The 25,427-nt window shown below is 43.5% G+C and overlaps 1 protein-coding gene and 1 long non-coding RNA gene across 3 annotated transcripts; one reads left to right on the top strand and one right to left on the bottom strand.

Moving 5' to 3' along the window:
- On the bottom strand, positions 1 to 25,202 carry si:dkey-3d4.3 (leucine-zipper-like transcriptional regulator 1 homolog). 2 transcript variants are annotated; one of them, XM_056580517.1, is made up of 8 exons: positions 24,994 to 25,202; positions 17,233 to 17,435; positions 15,876 to 15,958; positions 15,440 to 15,518; positions 14,749 to 14,795; positions 14,487 to 14,601; positions 4,768 to 4,951; positions 1 to 4,246 (listed from the first exon to the last, which is right to left on the bottom strand). In XM_056580517.1, the coding sequence occupies exons 2-8, from the start codon at positions 17,390 to 17,392 to the stop codon at positions 3,637 to 3,639; spliced, it is 1,278 nt and encodes a 425-aa protein (XP_056436492.1). In that variant the 5' UTR covers positions 17,393 to 17,435; positions 24,994 to 25,202; the 3' UTR covers positions 1 to 3,636. The 2 variants fall into 2 exon arrangements, with proteins under 2 accessions (XP_056436492.1, XP_056436491.1); XM_056580516.1 differs by having other exon boundaries at positions 24,896 to 25,201.
- Positions 11,571 to 15,251, top strand: LOC130373873 (uncharacterized). The gene is made up of 4 exons (XR_008893552.1): positions 11,571 to 12,998; positions 13,244 to 13,374; positions 14,504 to 14,617; positions 14,777 to 15,251. It is a non-coding gene; the product is annotated as an uncharacterized LOC130373873 (long non-coding RNA).
- Positions 25,203 to 25,427: the final 225 nt, after the last annotated feature.

Genomic DNA, 25,427 nt, shown 5'->3' with positions numbered 1-25,427 from the left:
AGTGGTATGACTTTTGCTGTTTTCATTTTGTTTGGAAATGTACCAGTTTGAAATGATAAGTTACAGATAAACGTCAATGGTTTTGAAATCCCCACAATGTCTTTCTTGACCAATGTCATGTCGAGGTCATTAAGATCAGTAGACTTTTTGTTTTTATATATATATTTTATATAAATATTTCTTTCTCCTCTACTGCTTTGAGAAACATTGAGTAGGGATTTCTCTCCAATAATTTACCATAATCTTCACCAGATGTCCCTGGATCAGGTATTTTTTCTGCCAGTTCAGGTCCAACATTTACAAAGAATTGATTAAAACTGTTAGCTACGTCATCCATATTATAATTTGCTTTATCCTTATCAATAAAATACTTAGGATAACTTATTTGCCTAGGGCTATTTCTTATAATACTGTTTAGTATATTCCATATTCCTTTAATATTGTTCTTGTTATCATTTAATATTTTCTTATAGTATTCTTTCTTGCTTGTTCTTATAAAATTAATTAATTTATTTTTATATATTTTATATTTATTCTCTGCATCTTTAGTTCTATGTCTTAGGAAATCTCTGTAAAGTGTGTTTTTCTTTTTACAGGCATTTCGTACTCCCTTTGTGATCCATGGACATTTGGTATATTTTAGATGTATACTGTATTCTTGAATTGGACAGTTTTTATCATATAATGACCTAAATATTCGTAGAAATTTTTCATATGCACAGTCAATGTCATTTTCTTGGTGTATTATTTCCCAGTTCTGAGCCATTAAGTCGTTTTTTAGGGCGTTGATGGATTCTTCTGACTTCACTCGTTTGTAATCTGTTTGTTTATCTAGCTTATTCTTGTAATTGCAGTCATAGATTGTAAAGACTGGCAAGTGGTCACTGATATCATTAATCAATAATCCACTTATTGTGTTGTTTTCGATTTCATTTGTGAATATATTATCAATCAAAGTGACACAGTGGGATGTAATTCTACTGGGTCTGATGATTTTCGGAATTAGGCTGATACTGTAGGCCTACATTGCATTGACAAATTCCTCTGTAATGTTGTGTTTATTAGGATTTAACAGGTCAATATTGAAATCTCCACAGATAAAAACTATTTTTCTATTTAGGCCCTATTTGAGAAAACATGCACTCTATCCATTCCTTAAATATTTCAATGCTTGACCCAGGAGCCCTATATATACAGCTAATTATGACATTTTTGTGTTTTTACTTACAGATTTCAATTGTTATACATGCCAGTAAGTTATCAACCACAGTTGTCATGAATGAATGAATGAATCAAGGCGCGCGCGTTGCCTCCATCTGTTTAAACACTCGCAAACTAAACACGTAACGCATAATACTGTACATGGCAATGTATATTAACGGTTGGGGGGACACATGCATATTAGGAACACAAGTTGATAACGATAATGTAGCCTATACAATACTGGTAAGAAACGATGTTTGTTAACGTATTTCCGCATATCATTAATAGACCAACAGTTGCGGCCACAGGACCGCATATCATATGTTTGTTAAGTTATCTTTGCCGAAATTTGCATGACGACACAGTATTTCTGAAATTGTATTAGGAAACGCTAGCCTATTCAATGTGTGAATTAGGCCATATTATTTGGCCATAAACTGAGCTATTTGAAGTTTGAAATTAGTGTGGTCATCATGCATCTGTCTCATCGGAGACTGCAAACGCGCTGTCTAAATATCAATGTCAGCTTCAAATGCGCTCATGGCTCTTAAAGGGGATGGGAGACGGCACTCTCATTGGTTTATCACATGTTACACCCAAACCACACCTACGGTTAATTAGGCTACTTCAGGGCAACCCTTTTTAGATTTGCGTCGGGTGCAAGAGTCATTTATCCGCCGGTATAATAGCAACATCGCCATAGCACCGCCCTCAAAGCTACTTTCGTTTGGCGCTTCTCACTTGTGTTTCAGGCCGTTAAAATAGGGCCCAGAGACTTAAAAAGGGAAAAACTAATTATTTTATATTTTTATTTTGAAAGATATTTCCTCAGTGCTAAGTCAAGCAACAAAACAACCACACTAATAAAAACAAGCTGGTGTTTCTAATAAGGTGACAGAAAGGGTGTTATTAAAAATGTAACGGTCAGCATAGGCTAGGAAATCCATAAACCAAAGATTATTATCTGCCAAGTATATCTTGGAGTGAAATGGAAGCTTGCATTTATAATAAGTAAGAAGTCAGCAATTTCAGATGTTCTTTAGATATTTGTTCAATTAGTGTCATCACAGCAAATCCAAAATCTTTGTGTGGATCATGGCTAGTAAAGCAGCCTCATCTGGCCCAAGTCTGACTAATGGGACTTGTTTGGAACCCAGTTAAAGTCACCTAGGTGGAATGTGAAAGAAACCTAGGTGGCGTGTCACATGTGAATTGCTACGTGTGATTTCAATACTATAGGGCTTTTAATACAATGATAATTAACATATTAGTTTCACACACTGCCTTGTAACCTAATAGTGACACCTTGTTGGTTGATGCATGTGTTTAAATATATCACAAAACAATGTAGTTAAATCCTGTCCTACTGAAATCCATTGTTACATATTCAAAGACCAAAGCTGTTCATAAATAAGAACATTGATGTAAGGCGGGGACAAAACAAACAATTGGTCAAAAATGTACAAACCATTGCTGTGGTCGAATAGTCTTTTTTTATGCTCTGGAAGGTTCCTAACTAAGTGAAACGACCTGGACGTACCTGAGAGGCAGCAATGATAGAGCTGTGTGAAGGAAAGTGTTTTGTGTTTTGATGCTTTGTTTCTTATCTCCTTTTGCATAGGGTGCACTGAAACATCCTTTACAAAAGGGAAGGAGGGAATGTTCTCCCACAATTCCTTGGGGAAGCAAATTATAAAGAAACACCGTTCAGCTGTTCATGAAAACAAACTATCAACATGACCAACAATTATTCTCATACAATCATAATTTGGATTTCTGTCGATAAATGTGTGGACAGGAGGGTGAGCGTGTGGCATCCACTTTGTTTCCATTTTGTGACTGGCGCCCTATATTCCTTTCTTTATTTCAATTCCAACCATGGTAAAGATGTAATATTTTCACCGGGTTCAACGTTTATATAGCCTGTACGAAACCACAACATTAAAAGCACACAGGCTCAGTATCGATGAGTTTTTTTAAATCCATCTTTGAAACCTTGTGGATTCATCACGGCAGACCCAACTCCACAACATCTGCCTTTGCATAATTACGTAGCCTAATGTAAGTCTTTTCCCAAGTCCTCATGGATTCTCCTTCACATCTTTCTTGAACTTTAAATGTTTTTCATCGAGGTCAAGAAAATTAGGTTAGAAAGGAGATAGACATACATTGTTTGATTATTCAAAGTTATATCCGAAACTGCCAATTTGAGTCCTTCAAGACCAAGTCTCATGCTCATTAGTGATTGGATTTATCATTGGCTGATGAGAACACATGCAGCAAGAGAAAGAGAGGTGGGGTGTATGTGTTATTTCTTCTTCCAACCAGGTGTACCTTTCGTTAAATAATTGAACAATTATATTTGAAAAAAAATCAACAAAACAACGATTTATTTGTTCTTGCTTTACAAGGGCCACCTGAGTAGGGGTGCATTTAGGGTTCGGTCAGGGTCATCTGCCACACGGACAAGGCTGCCTGCTGGCCCAAGGGCTTCCCGCCAAGGAGCAGCAGAAGGTCCGGAAGGTTCTGGACAATGACATCCTTCATCATTTCCTCTAGGTCCTCTCCTTCACAGTTCTCATCCATGTCCTCGCAGCTCCAGCGGTTGCAGAACGCCTGGTTCTCAAAAGTCAGACAGTTTTGTTTCCCCTCTCCGACAGGGCAGCGCATGGTCAAACCGTTCTCTGTTCTCTCAAAAGTCTCCAGCTCGATGGCGCCCTCTGGTTGCGTCCCCAGGTAAGACAGCGGGGAGGGGAAGCACTTGTTCTTGAAGGGCCTGGGTTTGGTTTCCACTCTGGGGAGGGGGGACCCTCGGCTGGTGGTGGGCTGGTAGCTCGGCCCCAGCCCCAGGCAGCAGTGGTGGATCCGGGCAGGAGGGCTAGTGGAGCCGAGCAGCAGGGCCAGGCGCTCCCAGGACTGGCTCCGGAAGCTGTACCTCCACAGTGAGTTGAGGGGGGAGTTCAGGCTCTGACCCCCGCCGTACAGGAGCAGGCCATCCCTGTAGGCCACCGCGGTGTGGCCCACTAGCCTGGAAGGACCGGAGCTGTGTGTTTGTGTGTGAGGGAGAGCCATTTGTGAGATGGGTCAAGGATGACTCAGTGAAGCATTATGATAGCCGGTTCATCTAATAGTGTTCTCTAAGTCTAAATGCTAAGAGTGAGAGAATGAACCAGAAGATAGCTGTTAAACATACATAATATAATTAATAAAATAATTGGTGGAGTTAAATTCCTCCTTCATATTGAGATTAGAAAACTGTGGCAAAGGCGATTGAATAAAGCTTTGGGCTTGGATCTTATGAAGATCCCACAAGCCTGTTTGTTTAAGTATTTTTTGTGTCATTTTACATGTTATTAAATTCCTCTAGTACTCAGTCCCCGTACTTTATCAGCAGTATGCCAGAAGTATTTCAGGTCTTACGAGTACACAGTTATGACGAGTCAGACCATGAGATGTTCTGGAAGTATGTCCTTCCAGGTATGATGGTGCATAAAAGCTAAAAGGCTGCCCGAGCATGCTTGTTGGTCAAGCCCTGGTTCCCAGGGAGACCCAGTGGGTACTCACGTGGTCTTGAGACAGCACCAGGAGCGACTGCCCGAGTTCCAGCTCCAGAAGTCCCTCTGCTCTCGCAGGCCCCTCAGGCCACCGTACAGGTACATGGTCTCCTGGTGGGCCACGGCACAGTGACTGTGTCTGGGGCCCGGGCCAGACTGCTGATCCCCGCCCAGCAGAGACCAGCACATGGAGTCTGGAGCCACACACACAAACAATTAAAAAAGGAACAATAAAATTATACTAATACACTCTTTTTTGTAGAGCATTTATTTCAAAACTTAAAGGACTGTACAAAACAGTTCAGTAAATGCAAATTAAAATCAACGATATATCAGGCTTGGGCAGTATCTATTTTTTCAAACACTTATACCCTCCTGAGATTTCATCATTGTAAACCATAAAAAATGTGCAAAATATAAACAAAGCTGAGCTGTTGGTGATAGTAGTCACTGGAGAAGGCATGCATGTCTATTGTCTAGCCACTGCTGTGTTTCTTCGGCTATGGTTTATGGAAGGATTGTTTGTAATTTTGCCCATTGTTAAAAAAGACTGGCTTTATCTATATACTTTTATGTGTACTTCTTCTTCTGTATTTTTTAACATGCGTTCCACGTCTGTGAAGCGACTATGACATCAGAGATAGACCGAATATCTCGTTTGTGAAACCATCCTGTGCGAACGCCACTCACTACCTATCGACACAAAAGTTTTTCCTTTGTGTCGTTAGTGAAATGTTTGTAAACAATGTTTGTAAATGTCTCTCTATTGGAGACATACATCTTCCTGCTAGTAAAATCTTCAAAAGAGACATTTATTCAAAGTAGTCTTTCATAGTCAACTCATTGTGTTGGGAAAACTGTGAGTGAAACAGGGAAATCTCATTGGGAGGACAGCGGGACTGAATGAATGATTTCACAGCAATGCACAATAATTTAGATAGTATATGTTCTTGGTATATGCAGCTCAAGGATGCCTTGTTCTTTGTGACTTTTGCATGGTTACAATTCCTGAAGAAACTCATTGGCTTCCAGGTTTGCTCCAGCTTTCTATAGACACAGCTTTGCCCTCTGCTTAATGACCCACCAACTCTCACTTTTCACAATATGACCACAATGTGTGTCTCTGTCATGTCAGTACCATTAATCAGGTGGGTGCATGGTTGACTCTGCCGTCGGTGTGTCAATGTGTGTATCAACCGATGTAAGTCGCTTTGGATAAAAGCGTCTGCTAAATGCCCTAATTGTAATTATTCAATTAGATGGAAATATAGGTTACTATCGACCTTATATAATATAATATTCTTTAATTAATATAAGTCAGTCAAATGCTTCTACATTCTCTTTATTGATGGGGGTTTTTGTCAAGATTTGATGTGAATACCATGCCTAATCAGACAGAACAGAGATTTACGTCTCCACATTGACTGGCCACTGATTTCCTACATGAATTATATTAATAATGGTATTTAATATTGGCCAATATAAAAGTATATTTGACTAATTGTTAAATGCAGTGGTTTATGCCTGCACTGGCGTTGTATGCCGTGTGTGTTTGTCCCGTTAACTGCCACCACAGGTGGCAGGAAATGAAGATTCTGGATGCCACCCACATTATTGGCTCCAAGTGGGTTTGATGCAAATCTGGATCACAGAGGCCACCTACAGTTTATGATTGGTCAACCAAGCCTCAAAGACCAACCAACTCTAAACGAAGGAGATGTATAAATGTGCATTTCCTGTTGAAACGGGCTAGCAGTTGCCATTGCTACACACATATATCTCTGCTCTTATGGTCCTTTGTTTTTGTGACTGTCCCTGTAGGCAGGTTCCAGAAAACATTCCCTCTCATGTTGCCAAAGACGAAATAACATTATACAGATAACGGATCGCTAGATAACACTTGTTTTTACTTTATATTTGTAATGCATTTAATTTTTTTATCGAATTTGTAAAATAAGTCTTCCTACGTCATTCGACGCGATCGTCCATGATCGTCTTTTGCCAGGCAAGTTTGGAATGGATTAAGGATGACGTACCCGATGCTTCCATTAAACCTGTGGAAGTGAGAAACACGTCTGCAGAGTCTTTGTGTGTTGGGAAAGAGTTTAGCTGGTCGTCAGGGTATTAGCAGACCGAGGACGGCACAGTGAAATAACGGCTATATAGCAAGCAAGATAAATCAGAGCAAGTTGGAAGCCAGCCGAGATGACGTTGTCACACGCATACAGTGGACGATCAACGGAGCATTCTCTACAGTCAAGTGCTACAGAGGAGAGTTCGCATGGAAGTACAGCAATACAGGAGTACCCGCACAGCGCATCGTTAAGGACCCGCTCGCAATTATGTTGTTCAGAAAGATCAAGTTCATCAGCGGGGTCTGCAGCAGTCAGAGCAAGAGCAAGAGCCGAAGCAGCAAAGGCACGGCTATCCTGAAGAGGAAGCTAATCTGAGGCTACAACAAGCTAAGTTGGAAGTGTCTTTAGAAATGCTCAAATATAAAAAAGAGGCTTCAGCAGCCATTGCTGAAGCAGAGGCATTTGAAGTTGCTGCTGATGTTAAGGATGAGCGACATAGTTGTGACCTGAACAAAGACTCTATTCCTTTAGAAGCCTCACAACGCACAAAGCAGTATTTGCTTGATCAACTTGAAGAAAGGGATTCAGAATTACAGTCATGTGATAACGGTGACACACGAGCAAAGACAGCGCCAGTCCCTAGCCACGTGTCACCTTCACCACTAAAGCATGAAACCAGTCCTTTCTATCCGCATCAGAACAAAACTGCTCCACATTGTCTCGTCTCACAGCAGCCTTACATCAGCACATACGAGGACAGTCACAGGCCATTCAACAGGTTGCCTTGAGACATTCGTCTACCTCAAATTAAGTCCAGCGGTGAGCATGTTACTCCTGCACACCACTAGAGACCACAAAATCACAACACCGGGCCTTCTCCCGCATGCCACGCCATACCACCAGACTCCAATGACTGCAGTTCACACATAAATTACTTTGTCAGGTTTCTGGCCCGCCGTGAGCTTGTGGCTACAGGCTTGCTTCACTTCAATGACAAACCCCAAAACTACAGAGCATGGAAGCGTTCCTTTTTGACTGCCGTCAGCGGCTTAAACCTGGAACCGAGCGAGGAGATGGATCTTCTACTAAAGTGGCTCGGGAAGGAGTCAGCTGAGCATATTGAACAGATAAGAGCCATACATATCAATCGGCCAGAAGCAGGACTGGCCATGGCATGGGAAAAGCTCGAGCTAACATATGGCTCAGCTGAAGCAATAGAAAATGCTCTGTTCAAACGCATTGACAGCCTTCCAGAAATAATAAACCGAGATGGACCTAAGCTGACAAAGCTGGGAGATCTGCTGATGGAATTGCAGGCTGCTAAAGCTGAAGGAGACTTACCAGGCCTAGCTTTCCTTGACACGGCGAGAGGCGTCACCCAATTGTACAGAAACTCCCGTTTCGTCTCCGGGACAAGTGGGTGGACGTTGGTGCAGCCGACAAGCATCAAAACCAGGTGAGCTACCCTCCCTTTGGCTTCTTTGTCGATTTTGTAAGCCAGCAGGCTCGCATTGCAAATGATCCAAGCTTCAGCCTCATCGGCTACACAGACATGGCCCCCAGAACAGAGAAGACAGCGTGGAAACCGAACAGACAGCGGGTGTCCGTCCACAAGACAGATGTGTTACCCAGAGCCACATCTGACAAGGTAGAGCCTCCAACAAGATACAGCGACGGCGACAAACTGTGTCTGTTGCATAAAAAGCCACACCCTCTCCGTAAGTGCCGAGCATTCAGAGAGAAGCCCATTGACGAGCGCAAAACACTCCTCAGAGAAAACAATGTGTGCTTTAAATGTCTCTCTTCCTCGTCTCACATAGCAAAGAATTGCAAACTAAATGTCCAGTGTTTTGAGTGTCAAGTGTCACGGTCTGTCTGCCACGCCTCTTTCACCCTCGCAGCTGGGCTGCATCAGGTGATTAGTGGAGCCTATAAGTTAGCTGAACACTGTCCAGATTGTCTTCGCTGTTTGGTTCATGCAAGTCTCTCCAGCTATTCGCCTGTCTCCTGTTTCCTGATCCTGCCTGTGCCCGACTACGTTCCCTGCCTCGTCCTTCTGGATCCTCGATCGCCTGTCTTCCGTCCCGGTTTCCCGATCCTGCCTGTCCCCGACTACGTTCTCCGCCTCGTCCCTCTGGATCCTCGTTCGCCTGCCTTCTGTCCCGGTTTCCCGATCCTGCCTGTCCCCGACTACGTTCCCCGCCTCGTCCCTCTGGATCCTCGTTCGCCTGTCTCCTGTCCCGGTTTTCCGATCCTGCCTGTCCCCGACTACGTTCTCCGCCCCGTCCCTGCTGTTTTGCTTGACGAAGTAAAAACTGAACATCATAGTATTTGCTTGTCTCTGAGTCGTGCTTTTGGGTTCAAATCTGCCAGTCTCTTCAGTAGAGCGTGACAGTAAGAGCGACAGGCACAATACAGTGCTTCACCCTGGACCCGCACCCTGGCAGCAGGAGGCTGACCCTGCTTCTGAGTACGGTGGGGAGGAGAATGGAGCTTCACCCCAGTCTCAGGTCACCAACAAATGCACGAAAGTCTTTGGTGGGGAACTCACAGACCGCTCCTGCTCGAAGATATGCCTCGTACAAAGTGTTTCCAGCAGGCCACAGAGAAAAAGCAGGATGAACACGGTATGCTGATCCCCCACATGGTCACATGGTTTCGCCCACAGTCTTTGACTATGTTCAACGACCAAGTCCAAGTGCTCCTTACACACTAAGAACATGTGCTGGAGTGAAGCAATCAGCAGGCAGAAGGGCCAGTGACTATGAAGTGGAGTCTCTGGACGGAACCGTTCGTGTCCCGCTGCCAAGCCTCATAGAGTGTGACGACATACAGAACAACAGAGAGGTGATTCCGACCCCCGAAGCAGCTCTTCACCATGCTCATCTAAATTCAGTGGCATAGCTCATCCCAGACATTGACCCACAAGCCCCCATTATGCTTCTATTGGGACGGGACATTATCAGAGTACATAAAGTCCGCAAACAGGTGAATGGCCCTCACAACCTGCCTTACGCACAGAAGTTAGACCTGTGGTGGGTCATTGTTGGAAATGTTTGCCTAGGTAATGTCCATAGACCGCTGACTATTAGCACGTTCCACACAAACATCATAGAGCTGCAACGGCCCACTCTCTTTGACAAGTGCCCCAACGTGTTCCATGTGAAGGAGAGGTTCAGTGAAACCCCAAGCCACCATTGAGCCTCCAGCGTATTCTGAGGACCAACCTTTCTGGTGAAACCGACACACCTTGGATGCACGTTTTCAGGCAGACCAGGGATGATAACCAGGGTGGCTCCCTCCATTCAAGATTGCAACGTTCATGGAGAGATAATGGATGAAGGACTACGAAAAGACTCATGCAACAGTTGGTTGGCGCCATTACCTTTCAAAAGCCCACGCCAACGGCTCCCAGACAACAGGCCACAGGCCCTGAGGCGTCTCACATCTCTCAAGCGTAACTTTGAGAAAAAACCTGAGATGAGAGACCACTTTCTCACCTTCATGGACAACATGTCATGCAGTTAGCCCCCCCTTTCAGCCCGGACAAAGAAAGGTGGTACCTACCAACGTTCGGAGTGTATCAGCTGAAGAAACCTAAGAAAATACGTGTGGTGTTCGATTCCAGTGCTCAGTACGACGGCGTATCACTCAACAACGTGCGTTGACAGGACCTGACCTGAACAACACACTACTGGGAGTGCTGATTCGGTTTAGAAGAGAGGCCATCGCTTTCATAGCCGACATAGAACAGATGTTCTATTGCTTCCTAGTAAGAGAAAAAGTCTGTGACTTCTTACGTTTTCTCTGGTTCCAGAACAATGATCTCTCCAAAGCCATCGTGGATTACCGAATGAACGTCCACGTCTTTGGTAACAGCCCTTCACCTGCAGTGGCTATTCACGGCCTACACAAGTCTGTTCAATGCAGCGAGTTCCACGTCGACCCAGATGTGCAGCACTTCGTATTGCATGACTTCTACGTTCATGATGGGTTGAAATCCCTGCCCACAGTTCAAGCTGCTGTCAGCCTGCTAAAACTGACACAGGAAGTGCTCTCCAAGTCGAATCTGAGGCTCCACAAGATTGCGGCGAACAGCAAAGAGCTCATGGACGCCTTTCCATCCAGTGACCATGCAAGTGACCTCAAAGACCTTGACCTCCATGCAGACATGCTACCGCTACAGCACAGCCTTGGGCTTGACTGGAATCTCAAGACAGACTGTTTCCTTTTTAATGTCTCTAATGAGACCAAGCCTTACCCCGGGCGGGGCGTCTTGTCCACAATCAATAGCCTCTACGACCCACTTGGATTCGTCGCGCCTGTAACAGTCCAAGGCAAGGTAATCCTGCGGGAGTTCACGGCGGAGAGCGGTGACTGGGACGCGCCCTTACCTCCAGCCATGGAAGATGCCTGGATATCTTGGAGAGCCTCTCTGTCCGAGCTCGCTGAGCTTTCCATCCCAAGGCGCTGAACAGAAGCCTCATCGTCAGCAGCGGTAAGAAGAGAATTGTGTGTGTTCTGTGATGCGTCAGTTAAAGCTATCAGTGTTGTGTGCTACCTCAAAGTGATTGATAGCAATGGCAACAACCAGATTGGATTTGTAATGGGCAAAGCCAAGCTGGCCCCCCGCACTGAACACACAGTGCCAAGACTTGAGTTGAGTTAGCAGACCTGGTCTCAGTAGAACTAGACCTACAGCTTGATGCAGTAACCTACTACTCAGACAGTAAAGTAGTCCTGGGCTATATTAGTAATGAGACCGCATGCTTTTATGTCTATGTCAGCAACCGGGTGTTACGTATCCGAAGATCCTCCCGACCAGACCAGTGGCGCGACGTGCCTACAGACCTGAACCCTGCAAATCACCCAACGCGTTCCGTTCCTGCTAGCCAACTGAAGCACACCAGCTGGCTTAATGGTCCCAAATTTCTCTCCAAGCCGGAGCCCAGCAATTCTGAGAGCACTTACGACCTTGTTGACCCGAGCATAAGAGCTGTGCACATTGAAGTCATTGAATCCCTCGACACCTCTAGCTTCATCAACGCGCTACAGCGCTTCCTTTCAGTGCGCGGGCCGGTCAAACATTCGCTCTGACCACGGCACGAACTTCATTGGCGCCTGTAAAGAACTGAAGATAGCCTCAAACATTAACAGCACTGAAGTGAAGACTTACCTCTCAGACAAGGGCTTCACCTGGTCCTTTAATCCCCCACATGCATCCCATTGTGGTGGATCATGGGAGAGAATGATAGGACTGGCGAGGAGAATTCTGGACGCAATGTTCCTCCAGCTGAAAGACAAGCTCACGAAGTGCTGGTGAATTTCATGGCAGAAGTCGCAGCGATCATCAACGCCAGGCCACTTGTTCCAGTGACTATGGACCCTGATGACTAGTTCATTCTCTTGCAGCTGCTCTTCTCACACAAAAGACGAACATTGGTCCTGCTCCTGCGGGTGAGTTTGGAGTTGCTGACCTCTACAAGTCCCAGTGGCGACAGGTTCAGCACCTGTCCAACACCTTCTGGGATCGCTGGAGGAAGCAATTTCTCCCAACACTGCAGGCCCGCAAGAAGTGGCAGTCCACTCAGCCAAACATTCAGCCTGGGAGTGTTGTACTCCTTAAGAACAGTCAAGCACCTAGGAATGAATGGCCTCTTGGACTCATTACACAGGCCTTCCCTAGCAACGATGGGAAAGTGCGCCAGGTTGAGGTGAAGATCATCAAACCAGGTGGGACTAGCCTCTTTCTCATGCCAGTCAATGAAATAGTTCCCCTTTTACCTCCAGAGGCACAGTAAATGGACTGTTTAGTAAATGGACTGTTTAGTAAATGGACTGTTTTACAGGAAAGAAAAAAAAAAGAAAAAAAAAGATGGGCTGTGCATTGACTGTGGGGTGACGTGTATCCACGTCAGGCGGGGAGTGTTTTGTTACGAGTAAAAGTTAAATGTTACAGGTAAAATATATGCATTTCCTTGCATGCAATGCGTTTCTATTCAGGAAGCGTTCCCTTTAAGACGCGCGGTTCCAATCGGCCAATCGCGTGACTCCAGGAAGTAAACTCGCAGTTGCGTCTAGCTGGTTCAGTGTTCCGTTCAAATCTCTAAAATTCAGAACAATTTAATCACATCTGCCAAATCTTGTGCTTTACATAGCATCGTTGGTATGTATTTTGATTTAATTTTAAGGTACTAATCACTATTTTGACAAGTTTGTATAGTTTTCATTGCAAGACAGTTCAAATGTGCTACGGCTATACGAATACCATGTTAGTTCACACGTGGGTCATTTGACAACGTTCATAGTGTTGAAATGAACATACAGAATGTTTTTCACAAGTAAATATTCTTGTTCATTAGTTTGAGATGAGATTTCTGATTTCTCTGCCTTTTTATTTGTGTGTTGCAGTTTCACCTTTTCCCATGTGCGTCCACTAAACCTGTGGAAGTGAGAAATACGTCTGCAGAGTCTTGGTGTTTTGGGAAAGAGTTTAGCTGGCCGTCAGGGTATTAGCAGACATACCGAGGACGGCACAGCAGGTATTGTATAATTAGATTTGGCACCACTTTCAGTACTTTCCAAACTTTTGCCACTCACCTGTTATACTGGTTTATGTTTATGTATTCCCTCTAGTCACTAGGGTCATAACACCAATAGTAGCCTACATTTCAGTCAATTGAATGCAGGTGCTGACTGGAATAAACATTCACATTGTTGTCATATTGTGTAAATGGAATTTGTTTGTCGGGGTGGCCGTTTAGAAGAGCCACTGGGCCTTGCCTATAGACAGCTGTGGGAAACTGGGATTTGGCAATTTATTATTTGCATGCATTTAAATCATGCACAAGTCATCAAGCCGCATATATAAGGAACGTTTTGGTTGCAATCAATGGGTTTGTATCGACGATGGGTCTGGCCTAGGGCTGGGCGATATTGCAAAAAATATTATCACGATTATTTTTTTGATATTGATCGATATCGATATTAATCACGATATATGATTTGATACTGCTGCAGCCTGAAGAACTAGAGTGTTCATTAGTTAAACCATACTTTTTTGTTTATAACCATATTTGTGATAAGGGAATATTTAATCACATTTAAATATCAACATTTAACTTCACAAACGTGTTTTATCTGCTTCCAACAGAACAATATAAGGTAGCTTGCCTTGTAACCTATTGAAAATAATGTAAATACTTTATTTTTTTTTCTAACTTTATTTTTATTTATTTTTAATATCGAGCATTTATGTCTAATGCTTATCGTCGTAATCGACGTGAGTTTTATCGCGATTAATAATCGTAATCAAATTATTGCCCAGCCCTGGCCTGACAAATCTAATTCCACTACGCAAAATCTAAGGCCCTGGGTCTATATATTCCTTATTTCCATATTTCCTTCACCATTTTCTCGGTTCCTTGTTGTTTTCCTTGCTAGGATTTCTTTGCTAGGACACTATCGCTTTACGGCAACTTAGTATTATAATTTTGAGACAAACATATTCTTCTGTCCGATTTAGGAAACACATTTCTGTATAGTGGTCGGCTGACCCAACAAACATTATGCTGTATAACATGCGATAACATGTTTGCTAGCACATTTTTCACTTTCACATGAATCGCTTGAAAGAAATGCTACTTGCTCTCACCAAAATCTAATCTCCAGAACTCCTGCGAGGAGCCCCTCATGTCGACGTAGCCTCCGTAGACGAACATGGAGGAACCAAACACCACTGCACTGTGGCTCTTCCTGTTGGTCGGTATCTGTGCACACATTAGGGTAAGCCTATTCCATTAGTATCTTTCAAAGTGTGTGTGTACATGTCGCAGGCAGGCACAGGCCCCAGCTTGGCCTGGCCTAATGTGTTATTACTTGCGTTGAATATAATGGTACGGCAGAGCCTTACATACCCGACAAACAGTCTTCTTTCCCTGCCAGTGGACCCATTTGTTCTTCCCTGGAGAGTGAAATGAAAAGAAAGAAGAGAAAAGAACTGAGCAGTGAAAACAGGGGTCTGGAGATGGAAGCTAAGCAGCACTCAGCAGGGTATTGTGTCAGGCTAAACACTTCACAATTTGTGCTATTTTGATGCACGCTGGGAGCATGGATATTGTGTCCTGCTATTGTCTGAATGTTTCCCATTCTTTTTAAATTGTGTTTCAGAGACATTGTTTGGAGACAGGCTAGTCACTTAGGATAAAATGTATAGATAAATTACCGGTAAGCGTTTTTTTCAGTTTTAGTGAATATCATTGTATGTTGCATATTTAAAACATTGTCATAAACTAGTGAACAACAACAAAATGCAGCGCTTTACAACATATAAAGGAATAACTGCACCACCATGTATTAATATTGAAAAATTATTCAATTTTTACACTATATTGAATAATAAAGAATGCTCATACTGTGACCCCTAAACAACCGCCTTCATTTCATATTTTCACTTTGGATGATTGTGGGAATGTGACAGATTAACTTTCTGACATGTTGGTATCAGTGTAAATACCAGAGCTCTAAAGGTCTACAAGCACAGGCAAGTACCCTGGTCGGGCCAAGGCACCCGCTCCCCACAGCAGAAACTCCTGTGAAGCTACTCACCCAAGTCAAACACCCACAGTGGACACCCCCAACCTGTGTACGCACCGTCCAGGGTCCCCCCGAACGCGTACAGGAAGCCCTGGAATCATCCAAATCATCTGTTAGATGTGTTACTGGACTGGAGCAAAACAGTGATGTCCTTCCAGACCTAGATCAGGGCGGCAGATAAGGCTGATAACAATGGGATTTTTATTAGAGAATAAAAGGCCATTGCGTCGGGATGTGCAAGTCCCAACAGTCAAGCAAAAAAAATAAAAAAATGCAAACTATAATTACGTTTTTGTACAGCACCTCTTCATTCTGTACAAGGATGAGCGCATTCTCTCGTTTTTAAATGAAAACAACCTCCTTTTCTACTTTCATCATTCGCTGCCAACCAACAGGAACCAAACTTTTTTTTTTTTTAGGCCTAATGTTAGCTTCATGGGATTTGTACCTCGTGGGCCACCATAGAGTGTTCCTCCAGCTCCTCTGGTGCCGCTTCACCTTTGCATGGCAACTGTGTCCACTCGTTACGCACTATGACAGAACATCCACAGGCACACAAGTCAAGCACAGGCACAGGCAAATCCACTTGCGTAAGCATACTCAAGATACACCCGAAGACAAAGGGAACTCAAACGTATAAGGGCCTTTTTCGATTACGTAAAGCCATGGTCCACAAAGCACATTTTAAATATTTAAAGGTCCCATGGCATGCTACTTTATGAATGTTTTTATAGAGATATTAGTGGGCCCCTAACACAGTATTCGAAGACGATCCCGAAATTCTGCCGTGGTGCAGAATTACAGCCACTAGGAGCCAGTCGCACATTGAGCTTTCCCCAAACGTGCCGTTTCGGTGTCTGAAGCTTTAATGCAGGAGAGAGGTGGGTCAAGGAAGAGGGTGGGGGTGTTGCCCTGATCAGCTTGCGGCCACCGTACCATGCGCTCTGTTTACAGTTGATGCATCGCAATGGCGAGGTGCACACAGCCTTTGGCCATATTCTGTAAATATTCTAGAACACTCCGGGTGCTCCGGCGGGAGTCCTGGAGCTCTATATCTAAATAATATCATATTATACATAGATACTAGTGATGGGTTGGTCGTGAACGATTTGGTCAGAACGAACGAATCCCGAATAACAAAGAAGTGTAGAACAGTTGCGTTGCAATGTGTGTAATCATCACACACACACACATGTGGCACTCACACGGTCGTAGCTCATTGCGGGCCAAATTCTCTGTGCTGGCAAGGCAGAGAATGGGGAGGTGGCATCTCCCCTTATGACGACATACCGGGAAAATTTCAAAACGACGCGTTTGAGCTTCGTTTTTTCAAAGGCGGAGAAGAATGGTTAGTGCATGTTTTACACCCAACAAAATTTCTAGCTACTGGGGGAGCATAGGTAGATTAGGGGAACACATATTAATGTTAAAAAAACTCAGAAAGTGAAAGTTTTTATGCCATGGGATCTTTAACACAAATATTTGTAACTTCATAAGTTCATAATGATTGGACTCAAATGTCGGAATGGAAATCTCCTATGTCAATACTTTTTTCCATACTTATGAATTCCCTTTGATGCGGCACTTTAATACTGCAATGCTGTACTTGTATGTAGTGTAATTTAAGTAGATACTCTATTCATCCCTTTGGGGAAATTCAGGTATCCAGTAGCAACAGACAGTACAGTACAGTTGACAAACAAAAAAATGGACAGTAAAAGTCACCGAAATAAGGCCATAAAAGTCAATAGAAAGTGAGAAATATTGCCACACAGTACGGCGCAAAGGGATGAACCAGCACCTACCCACGCTGTAGCTCCAGAAGTCCCGCAGGCAGTGGGTGCTGCGGCCCCCCAGGACATACACATCCCCCTGGTAGGTGCAGCAGGCGTGCTTGTAGCGGTCACATGGTGAGGCCTCAGCCTGGGGGAGGGGCGTCCACAAACAGGGGCTGCTGCGACTCATCACGCCAGGCGGGCCAGCACCACTGCTGTCATTGTAGCATCTCCTACAGCGACAGGTCATTAACGTTAAGGGAAGGGAATTTACATTTACATTTAGGGCATTTAGCAGACGCTTTTATCCAAACAGACTTACGTAGGAGTAGGTGTAGGAGTAGGAATAACAATATATCGCTGTCGGGACAGTAAGGATGTTCATAGAACCAAGTGCCAAGCACTTACAATCTCTATTTTAACCAATTCCCCGTACACAACAAAGATATCTAGGATAAGATGCTACACAATGTTAAATACTACACAATGCTAAGTACAACAGACAATAGGTGCTTACATTAAGTGCCAGGACGTACAACATACAATAAGTAGGAGGGGTGGGAGGGGGTGGCTATGCAGAGTCTAGGTGAACTCTTAACAGAAGAGTACTGAAAAAGCAATGTTGTTGTGTTTTAAAAGTTAAAGTATCCTAACATGCAAACAGAATACATCGTTCAGCACTCCCCATCAGCTCCTAAATAAAATGTATCTGAATTCACTGTCTTATTCCTTTCTGCTCTTACATGCTCTTAGAAATCGGAATGCTGTTGAATTTCCTGCAAGTCGATAAATAGCTTACAGTGTTACAACTAACTAACCATTATTATGATTGCAAAAAGTATATGTTACAACAATTTCTGCTAAAAAGATAAATGTGTGGTTACATCCAGTTTGGACGCAAAGGTTTTGATGAAAATCAGCCAGGCCTGAAGGGAATTTTGTGGCTAAATTAAATGAAAGATAAAACTAAAGTACTGACTGAAAGAAAAACATGGATATATCTCTAAGATGCTATAAACCACAACAACAGCAATCCCCATCCTTTAGAGAACAATCTGTGTTCCTGGAAACAATACCAGAAAATACCTCATGTCCCTGAAGGATCTTCCTTAGCCACCCAGTTACGTCAGAGGATACCTGCGATGCCCATCCGTGACAACACGGTGTGTTGTCACGGATGTGGAAGGTTCTAATCTCTAGATTACTCAAGAACACCCGACTCATCAACGGGATCTGCGTCCGAGAGGGTTATGTGACACAGCAAAAAGCCGACGGAATACCTTGGGAGACGCCACCAGTGAAGAACTACAGAGCTGCTAGTAAAAAAATAAAATAAAAAATGCTATCAAAAGATTATTGTTCCCAAGCTCTCTCAACTCCTCCTTTATACTTTACTAAATCAATCATTTAAGAATTAGAACACTATAGCAACCCCCAATGACCTAGCAACCACCCAAAATAGAAACCACAGAGGGAACTCACCTGGGACACAGTAGCAATTACCCAGAATACCCTAGCAAGTAACCACCCAGAATACGCTGCCAATCACCCCTTACACCCTAGACACCAGCCATTTCACCCTAGCAAACACCTACAACACCCTAGCAATCGTCCAGAACACAAGCAACTGTGCAGATCACCTGTCCAAAACCCCAAATAAGCAGCATGTAACACCCTAGCAGCCACCACTAAACCACAGCACTATTTCATCTCCCTCATTATCCCTCATACTTTTCCCATGCATCAGCTATACACACCAAAAGCTGCATACCACTAATTCCAGTGAAATTTATAATTTTCTAGTTTATTCCTCTGCCTGTGCCCTAGTAAATATAAATAACAGAGCCATATCTAGTGTAATGACATCTGTTTCGCTACGATGACAACTCGGACGCCAGCCTTCCGAGTCGGAAATCTCCAAGCTTTCTTGCGGTATTTCTCGGAGGCACGCCCCCTTTTTGCCTTCATCTCTCGGAATTCTGAGAGTAGACCGAGTGCAGTTATGACGCTCTCAACAAAAATGGCTGCACCCGTGAAGAGATTTATTTTCTTTGTATTTGTGCCACGTTGGTCATTTAATGTTGATTTTAAATGCTCTTACGAATGGTTACATTGCTACTTTATTCAGGTCACCAATTAATGCATTGCACGGTCTTGCTGTGCGTGCAATACAATGTAAAGTTGTGTTGTTTGTTTTCGGGTTGGTTTGCTAAAGAGGCTAATGCAGCTAACAATAAACAATGAATAGCCAATTTCCTGACACATTCACAAAGACGAACAGGAACGCTATAAATGCTCTGAGACAGGAAATGACATCAAAAGTGCAACTCGGAGGGCTGGCGTCTGAGGATTCAGGAACACACCATTAGGCCATGTTCACATCTAGAGTTTTTTTAGATCTGCCAGTGCTTGTTTTACATTATATTCCTATGGAGCAGAGCGTTTCTGGAAAAAGTCACGGCCGTTTTTTTCAACGCCTCTCCCAGCGTTTTTTTCTGCCATACGGAGCGTTGAAAGAAAACGCTCCGTATGGAGTGGCCGACGTCAGCCGTCTTTTTGGCAACTGACCAATCACAAGCGGAATATTGACACTTCGTCACGAAGGAAACTCTCAACTGTCAAAATAAGAAACAATGGCGGACAAATCACTCGGGAAAGTGCCGGTGGAGCGGTTAATAGTTTAAATAACAGAACATGTCGAGATCTACGACATGTCTAATGGGCTCTAGCCGGGATACGTAGTAGGTGAGCAGGGATGGACTGGCCCAAAAATTTGGCCCGGGACTTTGGGATGGAGAGGCCTTTTATGAGACCGCGGGAATAGCGCGCGTAGAATTTTGCCACGGTGTAAAATAATAAAAACTAGTCCTTATCCGTGGATATGTGCATTGCAACGGCATGTCAATGTTGGGATGTGCATGTGTTTAGAATATTATGAAGATCACTGGGAAATATTTTATAAGCAATCTTGTCCATGTACAAAAAATATTAGAAATTGCATGTGCCTAGAAAGGTAAATCAAGGCTGAAAATGATCTAAATAGTGCAAGATACAATTATTTTAGTGGAAAAAAATTGTCATACACATACACAGGGTTTGGGAGATGGGGGCGGGCCGGGGTTTGTTGTGCGTTGCTGTGGTTACTGGTGTTGAAGTGTTCCAATGGTTTATTAGCGGTGGTATCTAATAAATCGCTCTCTAATCAATACTTCATTCACTGCCTCTTCCGTGGGCATTACAATATTATGAATTGTTCTCCGACGTCTCTGGTACTTCCATAATTAGTTTAAGTCATTATTATATTGCCAAACATGCTTGCTAGTGCACCTGTCGGCCGCTCGCTTCGGCCGCTCGCTTTGCCCCCATACACTGTGGGGGTGCTCCCCCCTCTAAATTGACAGTAATACATCGGCCCCGTTTCACCGTCAGGCAAGAGCTCCGTTTCGCGCTGTAAATAAATATCCGGCAGCAGGCCACCCCAAATCAGGGCTTACTTAACTTTTTCATTTTTTTTACATCTTTTACAACAACAACAAAAAAAAATAATAAAAAAAATAATAAAAAAAAATAATAATCTAAAAGAATTACGGCCGGCCGGCTCGGCCTGAAATTGTCCGGCCGTTCGGGAAATCTCCCGAACCTCCCGATGGCCAGTCCGCCCCTGTAGGTGAGTAACGTCGGGTCTAGAATGGGTTCGTTGCTAGGCGATAGAAAAAACGCTCTCTGCACTTTTAGGACAAAAAACTCTGCCAGCTTTTTTTTTTGTTTAAACGGTCGGCTCAACTTTTCCCTATAAAAAAACGCTAGATGTGAACACAGCCTTAATTTGATAGCTTTTGAATGTTAATTAGTAGGCCTAAGTAGGTTGAAGTTCTTTAGTTTTCCCCGTGAAAGCGAACAGCTGTTGTTCCGTTCCAAATCAGCTGTCCTCTGCCATCTCAGCCCTTACGGGAGCTTTTCAATTCATCCTGGAACGTACGTGAAAAAAAAAAAACGAAGCTCCGAATACTGATTTAAGCTTCGAATACTAATTTTCCGAACGAGTATTCGAATATTCGAATAATTCGGGCCAGCCCTAGTAGCAACTAGGCCTGCAGCGGATTCGAATTGTATCCGAATCCGTTCGGTTCGTTTACCACAGTTCGGAGCATTCTGGAGATCCGCGGATTTCGGTTTCATGAAGGCATTGCCTTATGTAGCGTATTTTGCCTACTGTAGCCTACGTCCAATACAAAAGGGTGTTTAGGACCCAGCGGAATGCATTCTCTCCAGTGCTGCCCGAGCCAATGAGACTTTTCCCGCCCCTCCCTTCAGCCTGTCAGCGTTCAAAACAAACTGGGCTTTAAACTTTAAGCGGTCCGAAGTTCAAGCGCACGATTCCTAAATTTAAAGAAAGTAATTGATACAATTATATTCTAAATATACGGGAGATAAATACAAATGGGTGATAAGCGGGATAACGGCATTCGAGGTCGACCGGTTCGATGGAAATAATGGACAGGTAGAGGCAACTCTGGCTTCATGCTGCGCTCGTCGCCAGAGTTCTAAGGCCCCGTTCACACGAAGCCGAAACGGGCGAAACCGTTACGGTTTCGATCTATCCGGTTTCGGAGTATCTCCGTAAAGACGAAGCCAAGCGAAACCGGGTAGATCTGTAGAAACGCTGTAGTGCACATTCCAGGCCCATAAGGGGCGCTGTTTCTGGTACAGAAAACCAGAAGAAATGAAATAAGAAGAAGAGGCGAGCATGCGCATAAGGCTGCCCTTATGCGCATGCTCGCATGTGATTTCTGAGACTCCGCGGGCTTAAGAGCCATTGGCTAGGTGGTCGAGGGGTGGGGCGATGACGTCATGGTTTGCGGTTTCAGGCGTACACACGGATCCAAAAGGAAACCGGGTAGATTTGAAACCACCTCCGAGGGTGGTTTCAGAAGTTTGCGGTTTCGGTCAGCGGATTCGCCGGCTTCGTGCGTACGGAAGGCCGAACCGTACAAGACCTTTGCGGTTTCGCCATGAAATCGGCTTCGTGTGAACGGGGCCTAAGCCTCGTCGGCCGTTATCCCTTATATGTTACACTCAATGCACCATGTTTTCAAATGCATTTAGGGGAACATTTATTGCACAAAAAAGCCTTGCAAGTTGTCTGATTGCAGTCAATTAACACATTGCAAATAGCCTGTGGGTCTCATTCATTTTTGTGTTTCTCCCCCAAACCGTCAAAAAAAAGTCTGCCTTTTTACTATCACGGACATGATCCTAATCCGAACCGTATCCGAAACCGAGGCCCAAAACGGTTATCTGAACCGAACCGTGGACACACTGATCCGTTTCACCACTAGTAGCAACACACAAGTTTCAAAACACAGGCTTTGAGAACATGAGAACAAAAATGAAGTGGTCAAGGAAACATATAAAAAGGTCACTTTATCCCATACAATTAAAACAGAAATGCACTTAAGCGGCGGCGACACATGCTGTTACTTTATGTGGTCCAAAGGCTGAATGAACCTGATCTATTTCGCAAGCTCGTAAGTGTGTCTATCTCTCACCCTCTTGCAGGCAATAGCAGCCTTCTCAAGTTTTAAAGGCTGTCTATCCAGTGAACGGTCATTCCTAAGTAACTTTTGTTGTTGGAGGACCAAATGTCTGCGGTGGTGGACACATGATCCGGGGAGGACTCGAAAAATATTTTGAGCTTCGATTCCATGTCGGTATAACACGGTATAACACACAGACAGACGCTGCAGCCACACGCATGCACGCACCTGAAACAGATCAGAACTTTACAGGCAGGCAAACACGGCTTGGGTAACGCAGGAAAGCGCGTTACTATAGTCTGGTAAAGTAGTGTAGTAGTTACCGATATTTTAAATGCAATGCGTTACTTTACTTCGTTACCCAAAACAGTAAGGTCGTTACTGTAACGCGTTACTTTGTAATGCGTTACCCCCAACACTTAACTCTAACTATATTAAACGACCTGTTTAACATTTACCTCATGCAAATATTTCATCATTGAAATGATTTGACTATACAAATTGTTACCTTTCATGCCACTTAACATGGTGCATATTCTGAACATATTCTATTGACTGTGGACAAATAAGAATAATAAGGAAACATATCGTAACTTTACTTTTACTTGTAGCATGTTCATGATTGCACATTTTAAAAGTAAACATTAAAAGAGGTGTAGGCCTACCTCAAGGTTACCACAAAACTAAACAAGGTTTCTCTTTAGAAAGAAAGAAAGCAAAATCCCTGTCTTGACAGTTATCAGAGAGGCTCATTGTCTACACTGTGGCTTGACTGGAATTGATCTACACTTCATCATGACAACCACGTGACAACCCCTGCATCTTATCAAGTGGTGACATAGGTGAATCTACACTTCACCATAACAACCAACTGACGACCCCTGCAACTTATCAAGTGGTAACATAAGTAAACACTTCTGGACCTTGGATCAAAAGAAACCCTCAAACTCTTAACTGCGATTAAGCATTTTTCAAACACACTTTTGTATTGACATTTAAGAAGGGAAAAATATATACATAAAAGGGGGGGAAATGCAAAACGTGTTTTGTTAAGGCTATTGCCTAATTATTTTCTGGCACCGAGAAAAAAATTAGAAGTGCATAATGGTGTTTTAAAGTGACCAAAAAAACCGATGCTATACAACTAAAGACTCAAAAACTAGACATTCGCACATCGCACAGCTTCTTCCCCACGGCCATCCGACTCCTAAATGCACTGCCCCCCCCCCCCCCCCCCCTGACCAGTCTCCCCACTCAGTGATCTAATGGTCTGTTGAACCCAATCATGTGAGCTCTCTGCAATTTGGCAGTCTATATTTATTATATTATTTATTTACTCACTCATTTTGCACTATTTATGTTGGTTTTGCACTGTCTTGTCCTGTCTTGTCTGTCCTGTTGTAAACTCCACTGTACCAAAACAAATTCCAAACATGTTTAAATGTCATGGCAAATAAAGTCTTCTGAATCTGAATTTTCTCTTCATATATGAAATCAATTTGATCGTGTGTATCGAAGTGTATAGGTCCTACTTAACCTGGTTCCCAGGCGTTCGCGTCTCAAGACGGAACGCCCGGAAAGGGATGCTTCAAATTAGCGTTATTGGAAAGAGAGCACACGGGACATTCAGATACATGGTTATGGGAGCTAGAGAGAGGGCGGTACTTCTGATACAGCCACATTCGCTCCATGTTTTGGACATTGCTTTCTTAAAATTTTCGTAAAACTCCGTACATATTGTCATTGTCGTTGCTATTGTTATTATTAACACGTTGATGCATTCTTCTCTCTCAGTAGATGGTTCACTCGAGTAAATAACTCATAACTCAAGTAAGAGAAGGAAATGACGTTACGGTAAACCGGAAATAACGCTACAATCCCAGAACCTGTCTCAGCCCAACCCTATCTCTATTAGGATGTGAGCCGCTTCAGAAGAGTGTGCTCCGTTATCCACTGTAATGTTCAAAACTATGACGAAAACGTTTGACCGAATTTAGTAAATAGTTTATATTGATAAGCTTACGTGAACACTGGTGAACATTTGGTTGAACGCGAAAGTTATTGACGAGTTGCTCGAAGCTATGAAGAGATGCGTGAGAAACTTTGTGAATAAACCACTACCCCTCTTTAGAGATAATAATATATATTAGGCCTACCGTAGAAACGTCCCACATATGGCTACATGTAATCCTGATGTATTGACGTCAAGCCATAGAAGAGGTAGTGAGGAAGAAAGCGGTACAAATCCACTAACCAACTGATCTGGTGGTAGTTGCTGCTTTCTGAATTCCGTTTTTCTGATCGTCTCTCAGAGGAGGAGGAGCCAGTGTGGGCTAAGGTCTAAGGAAGGAAGGAAGGAAGGAAAGGATGAAGGTAAAGAGGTATGGCTTGACTACAGCACACGTTACATTTCATCAGTCATCTCATATTTACCTATAAAAAGAGGTGTTATGACTTATATAGCGACAACAACCACAGCCTCGATTGTCCATGTTTAAGGAAGGAAGGAAAGAAGGAAGGGCTTGGCAACCGAATACATGACACAACATCAGTCAACTCATAATTACAAAAAAAAGTTTAAGTATCCTAACATGGAAACAGAATCATCTGCCTAGTCCCGACCAACTCCTTATTAGCATGTATCTGAAGGAATTCCCTGTCGCATGTCTCCCCCTGTCCCCTTTATGC

This window comes from Gadus chalcogrammus, chromosome 20, assembly GCF_026213295.1.
Source record: "Gadus chalcogrammus isolate NIFS_2021 chromosome 20, NIFS_Gcha_1.0, whole genome shotgun sequence".
NCBI lineage: Eukaryota > Metazoa > Chordata > Actinopteri > Gadiformes > Gadidae > Gadus > Gadus chalcogrammus.
The sequence above is the reverse complement of the archived record's forward strand: the minus strand, read 5'-3'. Positions and strand labels throughout refer to the sequence as shown.